The sequence below is a fragment of the Panthera leo genome, chromosome D2 (genome assembly GCF_018350215.1).
Source record: "Panthera leo isolate Ple1 chromosome D2, P.leo_Ple1_pat1.1, whole genome shotgun sequence".
NCBI classification, from domain to species: domain Eukaryota; kingdom Metazoa; phylum Chordata; class Mammalia; order Carnivora; family Felidae; genus Panthera; species Panthera leo.
The window spans coordinates 82144218-82164852 of record NC_056689.1 but is presented as its reverse complement, the minus strand read 5'-3'; the positions used below and the strand labels follow the sequence as shown (position 1 = coordinate 82164852).

General features: G+C 53.8%; 1 protein-coding gene across 2 annotated transcripts in view; it reads right to left on the bottom strand.

Moving 5' to 3' along the window:
* The window catches only part of DOCK1 (dedicator of cytokinesis 1), a 521064-nt gene that overhangs the window by 16331 nt on the left and 484098 nt on the right, over positions 1–20635 (bottom strand). For both annotated transcript variants that reach the window (XM_042909101.1, XM_042909102.1), the window contains exons 41-47: positions 19995–20136; positions 19782–19860; positions 18221–18305; positions 15169–15255; positions 12260–12436; positions 10996–11079; positions 5869–6006 (exon numbers count right to left, since the gene is read on the bottom strand). In XM_042909101.1, the coding sequence (XP_042765035.1) occupies positions 5869–6006; positions 10996–11079; positions 12260–12436; positions 15169–15255; positions 18221–18305; positions 19782–19860; positions 19995–20136 (792 nt within the window). The remainder of the gene's footprint in view (positions 1–5868; positions 6007–10995; positions 11080–12259; positions 12437–15168; positions 15256–18220; positions 18306–19781; positions 19861–19994; positions 20137–20635) is intronic.

Here is a 20635-nt window from a genome sequence, read left to right as displayed (position 1 = left end):
GCCACATGTTGGCAACCGCTGGCTCAAAGCCAAACGCCGCTGGAATCTGCCTGCACAGACGGTGGGTCTTGGGTTCCCCACCGACGACGGCGCCGTGGAACGTCTTCGGGGAGACGTCCATTGCCATTAATTGGCCTTTATGAAGAAACTAGAAAGGAAACTGTTTCTTACAAATTAGCCCAAATTGCGGAGCTGTTACCTATAGGAAACCTAGTAACTCAAAGTCTACAGGATGCACGTCCCAGCCTTTCTGAAACACACTTAGACGGCCGCCCTGGCTTTCTGATCTGATGCGTGGCGCTCATCCTCTTGGCTCTTGGCTGGGCGCCGGGACTGCTCTGTGTCCCACTGTTCCTGACCCTCTCAAGGAAGAGTCCTGTCCGCTGCTCTAGGCCCACCCTGATCGCCCCACCCATCCGCCGCCCTTCACCCCATCCTCTGCCCACTCGGCCACTGCCCTTCTCTCTGACATCTCCTGCAATGTTTGTTTTTTTAGTTTATTTATTTTGAGAGAGAGAGAGAGAGAGAGTCCCAAGCAGGCTCTGCACTGTCGGCTCAGTCCGACGCGAGGCTTGAACTCAGGAACCGTGAGATCATGACCTGAGCGGAAATCACGAGTTGGGACGCTTAACCGACCGAGCCACCCAGGTGCCCCGACCTTCTTCATGCTCTGAATGGGACCCACGGGCAGCCTCTGCCTCACACAACCCACACCGTCCCTCGGTATTTCTCCCACAGCAGCAGCGTCTGTGGACGGCTCCGAGGTGGGAGCCTGAACACCCGCCCACCAACCCTGCAGGGGCTGCCTTCCCACCTCTCCCCTGCAACAGCTTCCACCTGTCCCTTCTGGACCCGGGGAAGGAGAGGAGCAGAAGGGCAGAGAACCGGCTGCATCAGGCTCCCGTGACGAACGTGCTCGGGAGACACTGCCTCTCTATTCCATCACCTACTAGACATAGGGACACGCAGAGTTCCAGGAAATGCAGCCGGACATCGCACGGAGAAGAAATGTGACCTGTCCGACATCGGGTGCCCCGTTCCTGGCGCGACGGTTTTCGTTTCTCTGGCGAAATGATCTTTGTAGCAATGCAAGCAATGCGAGCGTGAGGTGTGCAGGTGCAGGAGGGGCCGGTCAGGGACCAGGGGGCGGAGATGCCAGCCAGGACACCAGGACGTCACTCCAGCTCTTGGGAAGGCCCGGAAGACCCCTGAACATCCCATCCCACAAAGGGCTGGTGATGTCCCTCAAGACGCAACCTTGAATCCTGGGCGGATGTGCGAGTATGGCCAGAAAGTAAAGGGAACGGGGGTGACGGGGGCAGGCTCTGGCCAGGGAGGGACAGAGGCCACTGCGGGGTCCCACCCTTGCAGGGCACACACTGGGTGTGGCCACAGGACCCACCGGGCCATTTGCCTCACCACTCCTTCCTGACTGAGCAGAGCCTCTAGAAATGGAAGAATCCAGACTTTTCCTTTTGCATCTGAAGCACTTAGAGTTTCTCCCAGCTGTGACAGGTGCAGCTCCAGCCCCAGGACACCCCAAGCGAACTGACGTCCCCGTGTCCCCGCATCAGGGCTGTGGGGGTGGGGAGGGCGCAGTGAGAATGCGGCCAGAATTTTGGCTCTGGCGCCCACCAGACCTCGCGTGGAATACGGAGCCCGTCTGAGCTCGGCTTTCTCCAGAGGAGCCGCAGGGAATAATCACCCCACCTGGAGAGGCCAGGTGAAGCCCACAGGCCTCTGGCACACTCTGGTGGCAGCTCCCATTGTCCTTGCTGTTGTCATTACCACAGCCTGAAGCAAAAGCTCGTTTTGGCTCTCTTACCCGAGGCCGGCCCTGCCCTGCCCAAAGGCTCGGACAGGGTCTTGCGTTGTCTTCCAGCTGAGTCCAAGTGCCTGCCCTTGACCCACCACAGGTGCCTGCTGCCCATGGATTCTGGGGGGCGGGGGGGGGGGGGCGTGGCGACAAGTGTTTCACCGGGTAGGGTGAGAAGCAGGTGCGTTTCCTACTTTTCGGGAAATATCCAGAGGGTGACACGCTGGCCCCTCAGAAGGGCTGCGTGGGGAGGTGGGCAGGGCGAGTGAGGAGAGTTCGTGCATGCTGTTAGGAGGTGACCCCACCCTTCAGAGGCTGCAGGGCGGGGCGGTGCTGGGGGACAGACGGAAGGACCCTCGGTCAGCTCTGCGTCTCCCACGGAAGCTGGGAGCCAGGACTGCTCTTGTGAGCCTTGCAAGCCAAGTTCTCTCCCTGGTGAAACACCCCACTGAACTCCCGCAGACAGAACCGGAGAAGCTGAACTATCATCTCAGCCTCCCGAGGAGCCTCTGAGGAACCCCAGGGTTCCACGGATCCTGGTAAGATGACCATTGGAGGGAAGGCCCGGAGAGGAGAAATCCTGGAGGCCGGAGGCAGGAGGGGCCTCCGGGAACAGCAGAAGTGAGAACGTGAGGCACAGGGGAGGCCGGGGACAAGCGGCGCGGGGCCTGGAGGAGGCCTGGTGGGCTCTCCCTGGTGCGGGGTGAGGGCGAGAGTCAGCCGAGGGGGTGGGGGGAGGAAGTCTGTGTGCTTTCCGTGTGCACGTCCGGCCGGGGGCTGCCAGGGGGACCGGGGAGGAGTCGGTGGCAAGCAGTCTCGGGGGGAGGTGGGGGGTAAAGGGATGGTGGAGACAAGGGTGGAGAAAGCGGGGACCCAGGTGTGGTTCCCTCGCTCCTCAGCTTCAAGGAAGAGGGACAGGAATTGTGTGACAAACGCAGAAATCCTTTCCGCGAGCTTGAAGGCAGACAAAAGCTAAGGAGCCCTTGAAGCAGACACAGGGGCTGGGGCTGAATACGGCAGGCACTTGTGGTCCCTTCTTCGGGGACCCCGGGGTCTGCACCCCTCACTCCCTAAGCATCCGGAGAAGCCGGGCTGTGAGCCTTTGTGCGGGGAGCGCTGGCTCCTTCGAGCCCCGGCACCGGCCAGGGGAAGGCCAGGGTGGAGTGAGCCCAGGGGCCTGGCAGAGCCGCCTGTGGATTAAGAAGTCAGAGAGTGTCCAAGTCTTCTGTTTCTGTCTTTGGCTTCGGCTGGGTCCGAAAAATTGACAGAATGGTTTATGTCTTTTCTATGGGGTTTTTATTTTTAAATCCTTTTTTTTTTTTTTAATGGGATGATACTACATTGCTTTTCAAAGTATTCTGAGATGCTTGCAAGTTTTCAGAGCAGATAAGGCAGGAAAGACTCACACCAGACTGCTTTTTATTGTCACATTTCTCAGAGAATGACAAGGACATCTGCCTGTCTCTCTGCTCAAGGGAGGGCTGACCGCAGATCCTGTGTCTGGGGTCCCAGGATGGACTCAGGGAGGCAGCTCCGGGAAACAAAGCACCCAAGGGGAGAAAATGCACCCTTCATTCGATTCCCGGATCGCCCTCCCAGTAAGCCTGTCTGGCCCCTAGCTGGGCTGGGGTCGGGGGCTGCCCTGGCAGCCCCCTACAGAGAGGTGGTCCGCTTGATGGGCACGATGCCGTCTCAGGATGTGGTGGATGGAAATCGCTAATCTCCAGCCGAGGACGGCTGCGGCTCCCTGAGTAGGGGGACACCCCCCTGCCCCCCGCCCACCACCACCCACGCAATAGCCCCACCTCCTGCCCCTGCTTCCCCTCTCCCCTGTGCCCAGCAGCAAGCATGCGCGGAAGAAATGAATCCCAGCAGAGACAGGAGTATGAAGGGTGCTTGGTGAGCCCGACAGGTTTCTGTCATTTTGAAATAGAAATTACATGAGTGATAAAAGAGGAAGCTTTTCACTTAGTACGAAAACCTGGAGATCTCACAAGTGTGTATTTCTTAGAAGGACTTAAAAGTGGTGTAAAACTTTGGAAGAGACGGGCGACGATGCCCTCTGAAATTCTTGCCACCTGACCGTACTGAGCCGCAGCCCCCGAGCGATCGCGCAGCGCTCCAGGGTTCTGACCGGCGCGCAGGGTCGTCCGGTGCAGCCGGCAGGGGGCACCCTGGTTCCCAAGCCTGTGCACCTGTGGCAGCTCCCGCTGGGCTGCCAGCTCCAGATCCCCGCAGGCTGAGTTTCCAGACCAGAGCCCAGAGGCTGTGTTCTCCTGGCTTTGTCAGGCTCAGACCCTGCTGGGCGCAGGGCAAAGATGCCACGGGGAACTGGTGCCCAGCCACGGCAGGCGAGGGCGGTCAGGGCGGGAGAGCACGCGGGGTAGTCGTAGCCAGATCGGCTCCTTTCTGGGGCCTCTCGGTCTCTTCCCTGCCTCCGACCACATGAGCCAGAGAAAGAAACGCTCTGCCGTGTCAATTACAGAGTTGCGCCTAAAAGCGCAGACTTGGAGGTAGATGGACGGGGTTCCAACTCCATCGGCGGCCGGAGTGGCCACGGCCAGGGTATGACCTTGTGTCCCCATTTCCCCATTTGTAAAACGGGGATGGCCGCGGTGCCTCCCTCATAGTGTTAAGTGGATGAAGCAAGTTCATATTTGCAAAACACTTGGAAAGCTCCCTGGCATATGGTTCGCACTAAATTAGTGTTTGCTAAGTGAGATGAATCTGTGAAGAAAAGAAGGGAGTTCAACAGAAAGAGCAACAGAGAGCTGGAGGGAACAGCAGACAGACGGAATCGGGCCAAACGAGAATCCAGAATGGGCCCTGCATTGGACGCCTGGTTCTTCAGGGACTGGCGGGCAGTGCTGTGCGATGTGAGAAGCCTTTCGTTGGCAGGAAAGTGGAAGCCGTGTGTGCCCTGCCCTCCCTCATGCCACAGGCTTGGGATCCTAGACTGCAAGCCTCGCCGCCTCTTTTGTCCCGCTGCTGCTTACCTCTGAACGTTGGGAAAGGGGGCCCGGGGTCATCTGCTGTGCCCGGCGTCTCCAGAGTCCACGAGCAGTCAAGGTCAGGACCCACCAAGGCTCCCAGAGGCCGTGAGGATACAACCTCACACGACATTGTGGCGCTGGGCCTCGCCCCCGTGTTGCTAAGGCATGGCTCCCGGACGGCATCTCAAGCCCGCCACTTACACTGTGGCCTGTAAACACCGTGCCACTATTACCAGGGCTTCTCCTGTCAGATATTTTGCCTCATTACATATTGCAGGGCAATCTTTTATCATGAGCTTCATCCCAGCCCCCACTCAGAAACCTTCCACAAACTCTTAGCAAAAGCCCAACTGTGCCCCCGCATCCAGAGCAAAGCCTCCCGCCCCAGATCCGTGTCCCAGGCTCTTGGAGGCTGGGCACCTTTCCAGCTTCTCCTGTGAGTTCTCTTCTGCCCCAGGCACAGCTATGTCTACACTGGCCTCTGGCGTGCCATTCGAGTTCTGGCCGCCCAGCCTTTGCCGGGTGAGTGAGCCCTTTCTCCCCACCTCCTTCCCTGTCTCCAGCTTAACCTTCCTGGCCTAGACCAATGCCCACTCCTTTAAGAGGTGAAGTCCTTGCTAACAATTTCAGATCTCACTAACCCACAGCAACTCGCTTCAAAGACTCCGACTTTGGACTGGGTATAGGCTCCACCCCCGCCTTCGGACATCAAGAGTGCTGTTGCCCCATGTGTTGCTTAACCCTCCGCGGGTGATGTACGGCTGTAGGTGAGGCCTCTGTGAGGTTTCCTGTTGTCCCACCACTTTAAGGGGAGGTCGTGTTCACAGCAGGTGAGCGGGGTATTTGGTGATCAAGCAAATTCATGAACGCTTACGCACACTCACATTTCCAATCATTGAAAAGAGTCTGCCGGTTTCCTGGCAGATGGACTTACGAGGGGCCGAGGTCTTTTAAATCCCAAGCAGGCGCCAAATGTACATCTTACTCACTCTGCCCATGGCCCGTCACCGTAGGACAATATGACGCAAAGACATCCGTTCCGCAAGGCTACCCGCTTACCATGGTTCGGACGCCATATTGCTTTTCCACTTTTTCTTTCAGCTGTTTGAAACAGGCTTCCATTCTCTCGTGAAATGGCCGCAGTGCTTCTGTGACTTTGTCTCCGTGAATCCTGATCCCTTCAGCCAAAAATGGAATCTGAAAAACACAGCAGTCAACCCTACTTATTTCCTGGTCAGTCGTCTCGAGAGAGGAGCACACACCAGGCAGAAAGTGGCACTGTGTGCAAAATGCAACTGTTCTGTTTCCAAATCAAACCGTGCATCAAAGTCATCAGCAGGCACATTACCCCCAAAGACCAAAATGTTCAAATTAGAATCCTTTGTGTTTTAAATTGGACACGTTTAGTGCAGTGTGCTCAGCACACGATGGCCACTCAGTGTCTTTGCCTGACTTGACTCCCTTCGGTGGACCAATCCCAGAACAGACTCATCTGTGCTTTTCACGTGAATTTGGGGAGAACTGCATTTTGAATTTGTTTTGCCGTAATTTGACCTATTAGCAAAGGGTCATGTCACGGTGCAGAGATTTTTTAGCCCAGAAGATAGCCTGTATAGGCGATTGAGAACCCTATTCGAAAATGTAAAAATCTAATTATATGTGATCTATAGTCCTGAAGGATCTTCTTATTTGGAGAGGAAAACCGAATTTATTCTTCCTTAAAACTAAAAATAATCACTTCTCTGCCAACATTGCTGTCACAAAATATCCATGCCAACACTTCACTGCCAAGTGCGGGGATGTAGCTGACCTTTAAAAGCGTCGCAGGGAGACATTTTCATTCCCCAGCCCCAGAGACCCCCCCAGAATCACTGGTGTTGAGGGGTGGGGGTCTAGGGAGGGCTTGCTTTCCCCAGCTTCTGCTTCCCCTCCGGAGGCTCGGACTGGGAGTTAGACATTCTTCAATGCAATCAAGCTAAGAGGCTTCCTCTTAATAACTTATAATTAAATCAAAATACTGATTAAAAACAGATTTTCCTAATATGACAGAACACCAACCTAAATGAGCAGATTTATTAGTAAGAACGATAATAAGCACACAATTGAATTTCATGCGAACAAATTCAAGAAATCTTATCAAGATGAATCAATGCATGAAATGTATTTGGTTGCCATTTATAGCACACAGCGGTTGCCTCTTGTGGTCTCCAGGGAAAGACGGAAGGAGTGCTCCTACGGTACAACCCACCCAGCAACCCACGCAGCCTGCCCTTGGGCTGCATGGGCACAAAGCTGGTTTTGCCAACAGTTGGGTCTACACCCAAGGTGCACGTTAGGTATCCCTTTCTGACCAGTTACCGCCAAAAGGACAGTGTGCAGGTGAGACTTCACAGTGGATGAGATGATTTAATATTCCATATGAATTACTCTTGCAGATGGCAGCTTCCCCAGAGCTCGCCACGGTGTGTTCAGGTGCGTCAGTAGAAAATGCTCGCATTAATCTTTCTGCTTTCCGAGTCCTGCCATGGGGCATAGTAGCAAAGGCGGACCGGGGACAGCTTTTGGTGGGATGGTAAATGTGTCATATCCATCTGGGTGCGACAGCAAGCATGGGGTGCTGTCTTGAGCTTAAAGCACAGCCGCTGGAGACACGGCAAGCATTCTTCTGTAGAATGGACCTTTTTCAAATATACAAAATGTGGTCTAATTGTTTCTGCAATTTTTGTTGGTTTGCTTAAGAGCCTTAATTGGCCAGTTTCTGGGACATCAAGGAAGCTACTTGCTGGACTGACGTTAAGTCCATTTGGTCTAGGTTCCTGGTACCTAATGAGCCGCATGAACTTCACTTTGACAGGTGAAATTTATGGGGTATGAGAATTGATCACGTCACCAGGCTCTTGATACAGCCTTCTTCTAGGATGGGATTCTGCCTCTGTTTCGTGTCTGATTGGGGCTGAACTGCAGCTGTATATAAGAAGATGCTTTATGCAAACACTCCAACACATTGGGTGCTTAATATACAAACACAAGCCATGGGATGAGGCTTGAAGTGATCTCTGGAGACCCCGTAGTTGAGTGGGTTCCAACCTGGATGAGCATCAGAGTCTCCCAGCAGGCTCCTAAACTCCACTCCTGGAGTCCTGGTTTGCTCTGGAGCAGATCTCAGGAATCTGCATTTCTTAAAAGTTTTCCAGAGCCCAGAGAGGAGAGAGGACATCCCCAAAGGCACTCCTTGAGTCGTTCAAGGTGAGCACGCAGCCCGCTCTCCAAAGACACCCTTCTAAACAGCAGTGCTATATGTGAAGTTTGCCCCTGTGTGTCCCCTACGCAAATTCATGGCCTGCTAGCAGCACAGAACATTTGGGAGCACTGCTCAGGGCTCTAGGAGCACCGGCCCTGGTGACAACAGTCACGCCTGTCATCAGCTGGGGATGACCAGTGAGTTTGGTCTTTTATCTTTGTGCATTTCAAAAGAGAAATATGTACACAACATAGAGGTTAAGTACAAGTCTGTACGGATTCATCTTTGGACACGTGGCAGGGATGCTTAACAAGGCTTTCTTGGGGAAGGACAGAGCCGTGCCTTTGAGGAAGGGGCTGGGGCTCGCTCGTGACCTGGCGTCAGCTGTAAACTTGGAAGAAGCCCACAGACGGCAGTCACTAGCTCCCACCTGGGAGAAGCATGTCAGGACCATCGTGGTTGGGGGAAGGCAAAAGCAAAATGGAGAGCTGCCTGGCCCTTAACACCCAGCCTTCACAAACGATTTTAGGCACGGAGATATGTTTATTGCACATCAGTGATGGAAACTCTGCCAACAAGTCCTTGGGATTCCCAAGAGAAAACCTCACTCTGCCCTGTTGCGAGTTTCCAGAAAAAAAACAAACCCAACATACTAACAAACAAAAACGGAAGACAGCATCCTGTTAACCCCAAACTTCTTATTTTTAATGACCGTATGACTCAATTACACCCAAGTATGAGTTTCCAAACATTTGCAAATGAAAGCAAAGTCACAGGTAATGTGTTGAATATGTATTTTTCATCACTCTTTGATTTAATGAAGTTGCTGGAAAATGGATTCCTTCTTCCAGCTTTCCTGTGAGCTGCTTTAAAATTCATCCTTTAATATAGTTATTAGGGGTGATGACATAAAGTTCTCTCTGGGGAACAAATTATTTTCCTCTGTAGGACTTGAAACTCTTAAAATCCAATTTGCTGTAAAAGCTTACAAGGAAAAAAAAAATCAATACAACTTTTGCCGACCAAACTAGTTTTTGGGTGGCAATGATTTTATAGCCTTCAATGGAGTTTGAATTTTGTGGCCTTTGGTTTCTACAACCTCTAAAATGGAATCGTTCAGGCTTTTACACTCTCTTTTTAGAAACAGAGGGAGGCTATCCACAGGAGGCTTACATTTCATGCAGAGAACCATCCTTGGCCAACAAGAGCCCTGGGCCCAGCTCCCAGGGTTTCTTATCACAAAGTAATTCCAATGCAAATAGATGCCTACAGATCTGTGGCAAGGTCACATCCATTAGGATGGCTTGTTGTAAAATACCAAACCAAAACAAAACCCGAAAATGACAACTGTGGACAAAAACATGGAGGATGTGATTCCTCAAAAGATTAACAACAGAATTACCATTTGATCCAGAAATCCCACTTCTGGATATGCACACAGAAGAAATAAAAGCAAGGAAAAAACCAGATACCTGTGCACCCATGTTCATAGCAAGATTATTTGCGACCGACCCAAAGTGGAAGTAACCTAAATGTCCACCGACAGACGAATGGACAGACAAAATGTGGTCCATTCATCCAGTGGAATGCTCTTTAGCCCAAAAAAGAAGGAATTTCTGACACAGGCTACCATTTGGATGAACCTTGAAGACCTCATGCTGAGTGAAATCAACCGGTCCCGGAAGGACAAATACCACAGGACTCTACTTACACGAGGTACCTAGAATGATCAGATCCATAGAGACAGAAGGGTGGTTTCCAAGGGAGGGGAGAATGGAGGGTTAGCGAAGAGATTTTTGGCAAGATGGCAAGATGGAGGGAAGGGATGGTTGCACAACAGCGTGAATGTCCTTAATGCTGCTGAACGTACTCTGAATTGGTTAAGATGTTACGTTATATGTTAGGTATATTTTATTACAAGGAAACATACGTATATTGTAAGTCGGCTCAAATCCAGAGCTCAGCCCCACTCGACCCTGAGAGGTCACACTGGCTAGCGTGCTGCTGATGAAGAAGCCACTGAGGTGAGGCTCTTGGAAGGCCAGGGTCAAAGTGACCACACAGATGTCTCCTCAGAGGTACAGCCTCACCTGTGTCAGGGCCCCAAGTGGCAGCCTGGGACCCCCGGCCCAACAAAGTGGCCTGGGGTCTGCTCCTGGCCAGGCGCAGGGTGACCCCGGCCTCCACCCTCCCTCAGCCCCCTTTACTCAGCCTGCTGTGTGGGGATTAGGTCAGCCAGTACCCTCCTTGCCGCCCCCATGAGAAAACGGAGCCTGAGAAGGTGAGCCGTCCTCAGTACACGGCAAGTGTAGACAGAGCTCCGGGAGAACCGGTCTGGATGTCCCCCCCCCACCGCCCACCACCAGGCTCACGAAGTAAACAAGTTACTTCCCACTGGACACAAGACACCCTCTGGACCTGTCCTTCTAAGACCAGTTCCCTCTAAGGAAAGACTCAGAGGCCTCCGGAGTAGAGAAGCACAATAATAACATAAAGAATTACAGCAGGGAGAACACAAAGGAGGACCCCCCCGCAGACCCCCACCAGGGAGAACACGACGGGTGGATGCTCTGCAGTGGCCTACCTGTGCCTCCCACTTAGGCAGCACGGGCGAGAGCGCCTTTCCAGGGACAGGCTGCGACCTCTCATATTCTATTCTGTCAACACCACACAGAGATTTTCTAGCAGAGACAGATCAGGCTCATTTGCAAGAGAGGACTTTCTGTGTGTTCAGATTCACAACTGCAGCCTAGGAGTTGAGTTAATCACGGCAGCGGTGGGGGTGGGGGTGGGGGGGTGGTTCTCGGGGGACAAACACGGCTGCACGCATTGTGGCCGACGTCCACACTGGCTGGCATGTGTGCTGAGGTGGCCTGGGTGGATGCGGGTCTCGACTCGGCTCTTCTCCCCGCTCCGGCCCAGCTGGGAGGCCATCAGACATTTACCTGCCATGCAATCAGGTCTTTGAGCTTCTCAATCTTCTCATGGGCCTCTGGATGTTCCTGCAGGTACCGCTCCGTGAAGAAGGCCTGTGGAGACAGGGAGAGCCACTCAGCACGCCGCTCACCCGACCCACGTTTTTGCGCCTGACCCTGGGGACAGAACCGTGTATAGAACAGACCCGCCTCTCGCAGGGAATGGACCTTCCCCAGCGCTCGGCACGAAATGTCTGGTTAGGTCCAACGCAACAAGTGGAGTGAACGAGCAGCCCGGGGGCGACGTAGGGTGGCACCTCTGTCCTCGGAAGCCAGCAAAGCCACAGGTGACCTGGATCGCTCAGCCTGCTGGGTGGCGGCTCCCCAGCCGTTTGCCTGCCCCCGACTCCCACCCTGCCCCCTGCCCTGGGCCTGCCCTACACCTAACGGCTGCTGAGGGCAGAGTGCTCCCTCCTTGCCCAGGACAGTCACTCCTGTTAGCCGGCTCTCTGGAGGTGCCCTTTTTGTCTCAGCTCTTACTCCGTCTGGACAAGGGCTCAGCACACTCTTCTGGGAAGGGCCTCGACTCTGCCATTGTTAGGTCGGGAAAACAGCCCCAGACACTAAGGAATGAATGGCCGCGGCCAAGTTCCAGACTTGAGTACTAAAACAGGGAGCGGGGCCGTCCCGGGGCCTCAGTCGATTAAATGGCCGACTCTTGATTTTGGCTCAGGCCATGATCGTGGGGGATTCCCAAGGCCCTGCTTGTGATTCTCCCTCCCTCTCTATCTGCCCTTCCCCTGCTCGTGCTGTCTGTCTCTCTCTCTCAAAATAAGTGAACTTAAAAAAATGTAGACTCCTGGTCTGGACCACACCCCGTGTCCTTGACTTCTGCTCATTCCTAGTGAGATATTTTCCAGGGAGACCAGTCGTCCTTCTTCCCCTACCTCCCGTGCCCACCTATCCCAGATGTTCTAATTCTTTCGTCTTTGGCTAAAACTCTGTCTCTTGGCCTTTGATGATCCCAGAACTCTTGAAAGCCACCTGAGGGCAGCCCTGTAGAGCTCCATCAACCCAACCTGGGGGGACAATGTCCAGGGGAGTCACGCTTGGGGTCGGGCCTGGGCCTTCCACAGCCGGCACGGGGCGCCTCTGGGAGCTCCCGGCCTGGCCTTGGCGCAGTCCCTGCTGAGGTCGGTCAGTGAGAGCAGTGCTCTCACTTTCAGGGCTTGGACATAAGCGTCTGGAGACAGTCTGTCCCAGGACAGGGCCGTACTGCGGGCATGTCACGTGCCTTTTCATAGTTCGCAAAGCCTCCCATGACGGCAGGGTCCACGATGCCGTTGAGGAGCATGGAGAGGGGGTTGATGGGGAGGCTGGGGTCGTGCAGGTGCTGCTGAATCATGCTGTTCATCTTGTCGTTGGTCAGCTGCATGGTCTCGATGGCATTCTCCAGGGGGCTGATCTCCACCTGCGGGGAAGAAGGAAGACGTGGCTCGAGGCCAGCTGCGTCCACGGCACCGGGGGCCTCTGGTGACGAGCGTTTCCAACTGGGGCCGGGCTTCCTATTCCCCCATGCACCTTTCTTCCCGGGGGGTTTGCTGGGAAGGGTCCCTTATCACCCAAACAAGAGCAACTGGGTATTTTCGCATCATGTCGTTGCGCATTTCCAAGGGTGTGGCCCTCACACACAACTCCCAAAGGGATCAGACGAGGCTGTCTGGCTCTGATGTGTATGTGTGCATATGTGTGTGGGTGCGTGTGTGTACATGCGTGTGTGCCTGCGTGTGTTTGCACACGTGATCTGCTTGTTTAAAAATGGGTAAGGTTTTGAGAAATTTTGAGCAATCTGGCAGTGTCCCTGAGGCAGGAGGTCTAGGCACCGTGTAAGCCCCCTGTGCCTGTTTGGTCAGGGAGGCGGAGGAGGGCTCTATGCTGGTCTCTACATCAGATCCCATACCCTCTTATGAGGGAACGGCTTCACCATCCCAGGGAGAGCACATCACCACTTCCAATGGCCCCTTGTAGGAAAACCTGCCACTGGTCGGCGGGACCTTTAGTGTAGGAGGCAGGGGACCGCCGTCCATCCCGCAAATGCCCTCCTCTCTCTGAGGGCCCGCAGTTCCCTGCAAGGCCCAGCCGAGGATGCCTCGCTAGCTCAGCGCTAAGGTGTCATGAAAACACGGCCGGGTTTAGAACAGTCACAACCCCTTCCTGCCAGGCCTCTCTCTGATAGATGCTCAGCTGGGCCACAAAGCCACACCCAGGGGTGATCTCAACACACGATCATTTTGGTCCTTCCCAAAGAGGCGGGATGGGTCCCCACCCGAGCCTGGGAACCCCAGGGCCTCTGCAGCAAGGAGCAAAGCAGAACAGGCTGCTTTCTTTCTGCTGCAGCTCCCGGGTGGGGGCGGGGGGTGTTTGCTGGACAGAGGGGAGCAGGGGGAGGGGGGACTTGAGCAGGGACAAGTCTGCTCATGGCCGGTCCCAGAGTCTAGAGTGACGCTCGGAATCACTGTGGGGGAAGCCACCTGCTTTGCTGGCCCTGTGCTGCCCGGGGGCTGATGGACGGGCTGTAACACACAGAAAGGTGGCTGGCCACGTGCCAGCGGGCCCGCTGCCCCCGGGTGTCCCCGAGCCTGAACGGCACGTATCGCACGACCGCCATTGTCGCCGCATCCCTGGCTTTGTCAGATCCTGGAACGCAGCGTCCCAGCACACGGCTTTGCCAAGTCAACACAGCAGGGCGGTTTTCCATTGTGACCCACTGCTAACTCCCTGCTGAGGATCCCCTTTGCCTCAAGAAGGAACAGCTTCCTATTTTTGTCCAACAGCTAGGGCTAGCTGCCACCCCACATGCATCCCATGACGGCCCGTCCCAGGAGGCATGCACAAGGCAGGGGGGGTGGGGGGGGTGGGGGGAGGCAGGTGTCGGCAACGGCAGCTCGGTTCTGCCGCTCTGGGATTATTCAGCTTCCAGCCTCTTAGTTTGTTAAAAATGGCAAACAGAGCCGGTGGCGGAACCACATCTTTACAGAAAGTCGGGGCTCACCCCTCTCCACTTCCGAGCTGCTAAGCGCCTTCCTCTGGAAATCTGGCTGGCTCACGAAATCCCCGATTACTGAGGGCTTTGGGCAGAGGCTCATTAGGAAGATTAGTGCCTGTTTATGCGAAGTCCCCCACTCTGTCTTCTCACACACGTACGTCACCAGCTCTAAATGGTGCCAGCAAAGGCTTGCATTTCTGCCACCTGCCACAAATCTGAGCCTTCCATCCATCAGGGCCTGCCTGGGTGCTATGGGGGACCCGGAGCGGGAGCTCCCAGAGCAGAAAATGGAAGTGCCCAAGGCAGGGACAGGCAGAGAGACCCGGGGCTCCAGAGAAGGAGGAGGGGGCACCTGGGAATGGGGGGGTGCGGATGTGGCCCAGAGCTCTGATTGGCATGGATGAGGGACACGAGGGGACACAGGGCTGAGAAGAGAGGCTCCAGCCACATTCAGGAACCAAATCAGGAGTTTCCAGGGGGCCTCCTTGTAAAGTAAATGGTAGGCACCACCCCTCTGGCTGAAAACAAAAGGCATTAGACACACGAGAAAACAGACACATTTCAGTCAGATCTCTTTATCCAGGCAAATGCCGCTCCCTGATACGTCTATAGATTCAGTAGGAATCTGCTTCTGGCTGGGGTAGAAGAGACTGCCCCATAGCTCACCACTGAGGCAAGGCAAAAAAATTTAGCTAATGAGATGTGAGTCATTGTTTCTTTAAAAAGTGCCAGCGAGGGGTATATTCTCAAGCTATTTTTATTTGAAATGAGCAAGTACTATTAATCAAGTTGTTTGTCATGTAAATGGCAATAAAACCATCAGGAAGAAAGACCTTAAAAAGTGTATGTAAATTGCAACTTGTCTTAAACTTTTCATGTAGTTAACAGAGAGAGCTGTCAAAACAGTGCAGTGACGACTGGCTTTACATATCTCGGAAGGAGAAACGAAACCTTCGTTCTGGTTTCCTTTTGTAAGCCGGACCTGGTTGTGATCACCCAGCATTTCTGCTACAACCTTCGTGGACGAGGAGGGCTGATACCCCGAGGAACTCACGGGGTGGCTGTGGGTTAAGTCTTGTCTGACCTGGGGTCGCGGCGTGCGTACCGCACCCTGGAAGAGAGGGTATAGGACGGTCCCTTCTGGGGGGTATCCTTACCATGAAAACAGATTTGACCTCAAACCACCTTAGAATTCCAGGTAATTTGTACGCTGTGGTGTATATGGTCCTCTCGATCCACATGTTCTGCGAAGGGAACAGACACATGGTATTTGTCAGGAGAAGGGTGTGAGCAGGGTGACAATTCTCTGTGAGGCAAAGTCCTCCGGGCAGGACAGCTCTTCCCAGGACGGGTCGCAAGTGGCCCTTCCACGTGCTCTGCGGGGCAGGTCTGCTCCGAGGTTAAGACCAAGGCTCCGCTTATCAGTCAGATGGTCCCACGAGGCCCAGCAGCGTCCCCTGCTTTGTTGGCCAAGGGTGCCAGCCTCTCTGACATCTGGGCAAAGAAAACAGACCAGGAGAGTCGGGGAGAGTTCTGGACGTCAAAATGAGGGAGGCTCCCTCTGAGGAAATAGATTTGTGGAAAGGCTCCAAGGAGTTCTCCGTTAGCCGTGCTTTGCGTTACACTCAAAGGCAGAAAGGCTTTAAGGAAAACCTCAGTCACTTTTTCTGATACGAATCAATCCGTATTTCAGGCTTACATTTTTCTCTTGCACAACCAATGCCCATTTACATGAAAAACTAAGGATATGGAAAAAATCAGAGATGATGGCTTAAACAACTTCAGTATCGGTTGCTCAAGACTTCTTACTAAGCGTGACAAAACATGCGTATTGCCAGTAAATACCATTTTATAATCCATATTCTTCGTAGAATAGTACATTATGTATTGTGGGAAACTGCTTCAAGCCAGTAAATGTAACCGCACGCTGCGCAGAAGCCCGTGCAAGGGGTCTTACCCGCCCCCCCTTCTGCCAGCGTCCAGCTTGTGGCAGCCTCGTCCCTACAATGGGCCACCGCTGGGCAGTGCGACGCTGTCAGCAGTGGTCCTGACATAAAGAGCTGGGACAGTGGAATGTCAGCAATTCCAGAGAGCCGGACTGGATCTCAGAGAGGCTTCTATCCCTGGCTTCTGAGGCTCCAGAGGGGAGAGGGAAGGGGCCCAGCTGAGGCCTCCCTCCTGTCTCCCCAGCTAAAGCTTCTTCTGGCCCCAGGAGGTGGCTCCCCCAGGTGCCTGTCCTAGAAAACAGTAGCCTGTGCCCTGAGAGCATCCGGACCACGCCTGCGGGGCGTCCCCAGGGGCCAACACAGCCGGGGTAGGGTCCTGGGGTTCCACCTCGGGCTTCCTGACCAGCCAGCTCTGGCTAACTCCGGCGCTCTCTCTCCGCCTCCCTCCTCCTCTGCTAGCCCGTTGGCTCCCAGAGCCTCACCCCTTGCTGAGTGGCCACCCCGAGTGCTGGGCCAGGTGGGGACAGCCTTCCCGGTGCCCGGCCCCTGGAGCCAGGCCACCTGCAGCAGGGCCGAGCCTGGCTTCTCATGGCTGCAAAAAGCCTCATGCTTATCTGGAAGCCTTAGGCTTTATCTGGTGTGTGAAAGACTAAATCCTGTGGCTTCTGAAAGCCTCCTCCAAGTGTGAGGGCCTAACAGGGCCATTAGGGGATTTCAGGGCCATTTAGAAGGAGCACAGCCCCCGAGGCTTTAGTGCAGCCCCAAATGTCAGGAGTCTCGGTTATTCTGAGCTTTGCCCCAATTGGCTGCACACCCATCGGCAATTTGCTTGACCTCCTTGTGCCTCTTTCTTTACGGTATGAGAATATACATGACTGCTGGATATGAAAGGTGTGAGGGAAAGTCAAGAAACTGCCCATAAATCCCACAGTCGAGAGACGCTCCATAAACGATAGTGCTGTTGCCACGGGACCCTGACGGAGACCGCCAGAGAGCCACCGCCCTCGGCGCTGGTGTCTTGATTGGGCAGTGCCTCACTCGCCCCCTCCCTATTACAAGCCACGCCACAGTGACCAGTTACCAAGTAGGCCCGGGATGCCGGCATTAACCAAGAAGCACGGTCTTCGTTTGGAGAAACCGGCGTGCTACGTGGGAAAGACTAGAATTCACGGAATGCAAGCTCCAGAGGACACACAGGAAACGGCTCGGGGCAGGAAGGGCCTTCCAGCGCTGTGACTGGACACTGTGACGCATTGCCCTGAGGTCCGAAGAGTCCGGGAAACTTAGGGCTTCAAGGGGAGGCTGGGTAGAGGCAACTTTGCTGGAAGGGCTCCAAACTTCTCTCCAGGCCAGCAGCGGGGTGTAAGTGACCTTTCACCTTCTGTACCCCTCCTGACTGCAGGCAGGGGGACGTGGCTCCCAGCAGTGCCACCGGTCCCCCACCGAGGGTCCCCGTGGCCAATGCCTCCCTGTCTAGGGACTTCCAGAGGAGGCTTGCAGGGCATAAGGAGGGAGAAATGTTAACGTTTAAAAAAACTGTGCTTTCTCTCAAAGAATTGACTTATTCTTTGCAAATGGAATCCATTCAACCAGCTGTAGGCGCATTTTTTAAAAGGCTGCAAAAATCTGTGCTAACATTTCCGTGACTAATGCAGGGGACAGACATTTGGCAGCGTGTGATTGGTTGTCACAACTAGGGAGGTGCCACCAGCATCTATCAGGTAGAGGGTCAGGGATGCTGTGGCCCCGTCACAGAGAATTACCCGCCCATGACTCGGGTGTCCGGGCGCACCCGTTACCTTGTGCTTCAGGGAAATTCAGGCGTTGGACAGCGAGCATCTGGGTCTCTGCCCTGCTCACCTCTGACTGCTTGTCATCTGCAAACAGCTGCATAAAGGGCTCGGCCCCTCCGTGTGCCTGTTTGTATCAGAGGCACCACCAGCAGGGTGTTCCCGGCCCCGGGGGCCCAGACGAGACAACTCAGAGAAGTCCAGGAGGGAAGCAAGTGTGCCCGGGGCGCAAGAAGTGGGACCACAGCACTTGCCCTTTCTGATAACTTGGAAGGCTTTGGCCACATCCTTCGTGAGATGTTCATCATTTCACTACCTTTGAAGGGGTTAGGGTTTGGTTTTGGGATTTCTGCACCCAGGCCACAAAGACCTCTAACGCTGCACCGTGCTCGCCTTTGAGGCCCGTTCTCCACCGGCAGTTTTGCGGGCGGCGGGATGAGTTCTTTGGGGTTTTTTTGGTTGTTGTTTCTTACCGCAAATTCATTGTCTGGGTTTTTCTCTCCCTTGCGGATCGGCCGAGAATATTCAAATCGCTGGACCTCGTTCACCCTGTAAAAACTGTATAGAGACAGATAGATCGTTAGACATTTAACCCCCAAAGCGGCTGATCTGCTTTCAGACGTGGGGTCTGGCCTGGCGACAGGTCACTGCATCCCTTAAAATATCCCCAACCTTGACCCGGAGCGATGGCTGTGGCTTTCTCTCCCCGCCAGGCTTGGAAGAGAGATGTTGGCGGGTGGAAAAATTACCCTGAGGTTTTGCCTCTTCCCTGTCCCTGGAAACCTTCCGGGGAGAAAAGATGCTGAGTAAGAGACGGGCACACACAGAGAAGAGGGGAAGCAAGGAGGGTGGAAACGGGCCTGAGCTCCCTGCTCTTGTGTTTCCTACTTCAACATCTTAATTCATAATTTATCACTTTCATATAGTGAATCCACAATTAGTTATTAATAAGTTATTAAAAAATTTTAAAGTATGTGTTTATTATTTCTAAAAAGGCCTTGTGTACTGGATTTCAGGTCTACAGAAGGCAGGGCCTACAAGCAGCGACACATGAATGCATGGTACAGGCGTGTACCTTCTGTCCCTGGGGAGGGGGAGGCTTCCACACGTATACGAGAGCCCGACTTACTCGTCCCCTGCACTGAAAGGCAGGTGGCCTCCCCACATCACAGGGAAGCAGCTAAGCATAAGCTGCCGTTCACTATTTGCTCCAATGCCTCTTGCTGAGACAGACTGTGGCAAACCTCAAAATGTGTGCCTTGTGGAAGCAATCGTTCATCGATACAGAACCCTGGCTGCCTTTCCATTATGGCTAACGAGAGGTTAAAGAGAGGAGAGTGAATTCTGAGGAAGAACACAACCCACCAGACTTCAGGATACGAAAGAAACAGACTCGAAGCACTATCAGGCCGTTGAAGAGGTTAATTTCTTAACCAGAACATGCATCACATAGAAAAGAAAATTCTTAATATCAAAGAAACATCTAAAGCAGAGTGTTTCGACAGCATTGCTAAGTCGGGTGCAGTTCAACGGAGAGGCACAAAACCTCAGATTTGGGTAGCCGACTAGTGAGTCTAAAAATCTGCCTTATGATCCCATGTTATACAATCGTGGTGGTGCAGGGGTAAAGGGGTTCTGCACCCAAAAAAAGCAAATGTCCCAATCCCTTTTCCCGTCACACCGCGTGCAAACAGTCCGGCCCTCCCCACGCACGGGGACTCAGAGGTACTGGGCGTGGGGCTGGGTGGGTCACACGGAGACCAGAGTGCCCCCTCCGCCCTCCCAAGTTTTCCCGGCCTCCCCACATCAGGAAAGGAATAGTTCTGGTACCCTCCGGCAACACATTACTAACTTTTTCCCTCACTGTTTTGATGCTCAAAATAATTTGCTTCTCTTGCTCTTCAAAGTAAACAGAGCATCTGGAAAGCTCACCAAAGCCTAAAATCCATCCTTTCGAGGGGGAAATTCTTAGTAAGAGATCTGTGCACAGTCTTTCATCATCCGTATGTTGGGCAGGAGGAATGGGACGCTCACCTTACGATCTGCTCTGACACAGGCCGGTGAAATTTCGGGGGCAGGTCGAGTTTGGGCTTTACGGTGAAGCACTGAATGTCTAAGGGTGAAGAGGGTTAAGGATCACAAGGCAGCATGGACATCAGGCATGACAACGCCCCCAAGTACACCCAACCACCCAGGCGCACGGCGCTGAGATCGCATCCTGTCCCGCAGGGTTGTCTTAAAGGATACATTGGCCAGGCGAGTTTTTGATGTCGTCGCCTGGGGGAGATGTCGTCTTCATTTTCTCTGCGTTGGGGAACTGAGTTAAGAGGCGAGCTTCAAAATCTTCCCTGCGTTCGTACTCCTTCCCTCGGTAAATGAAAACTTTCCCCTGGAAACAGTGACATTCATTAAATAACACCACGGGGGAAGGTCAGGACAAGTTCACACACAAATGCACTGGTTTTCAAAATCTGCTTGAGAGTTTTCTTTAAAAAGCCATTGAATTGAAAAACAGCTTGTAATTACACTGGCCTTATTAATCAAGAACACACAAACAGGAGCCACATAAGTTAATAGTGTTTACGAAGCACTGAACACATTACCAAAGTCGGCGGGTGGATTTCAGCCTTAACAGTGACAATCAACCAAAATAACCACCAAGAACCAAGTGAGCAATCAGGGCCCACCCTCTAGTGGGCATGAGGTGGTGAGAGAGGGTAAAAGCACCAGGGCAAGGGCATCACGGTGTCCTAATTAAATAGCTTTCATCCTGCCGAGAGGAATTTAAGAGAGCGTGAGATTGAGGTGCGGCCTCAGAGCCTGAGCACGATGCTCCCAGCTGTCTCCTAGAGGACACAGCCAAGCGACCAGCAGAACCACAGGGAAAG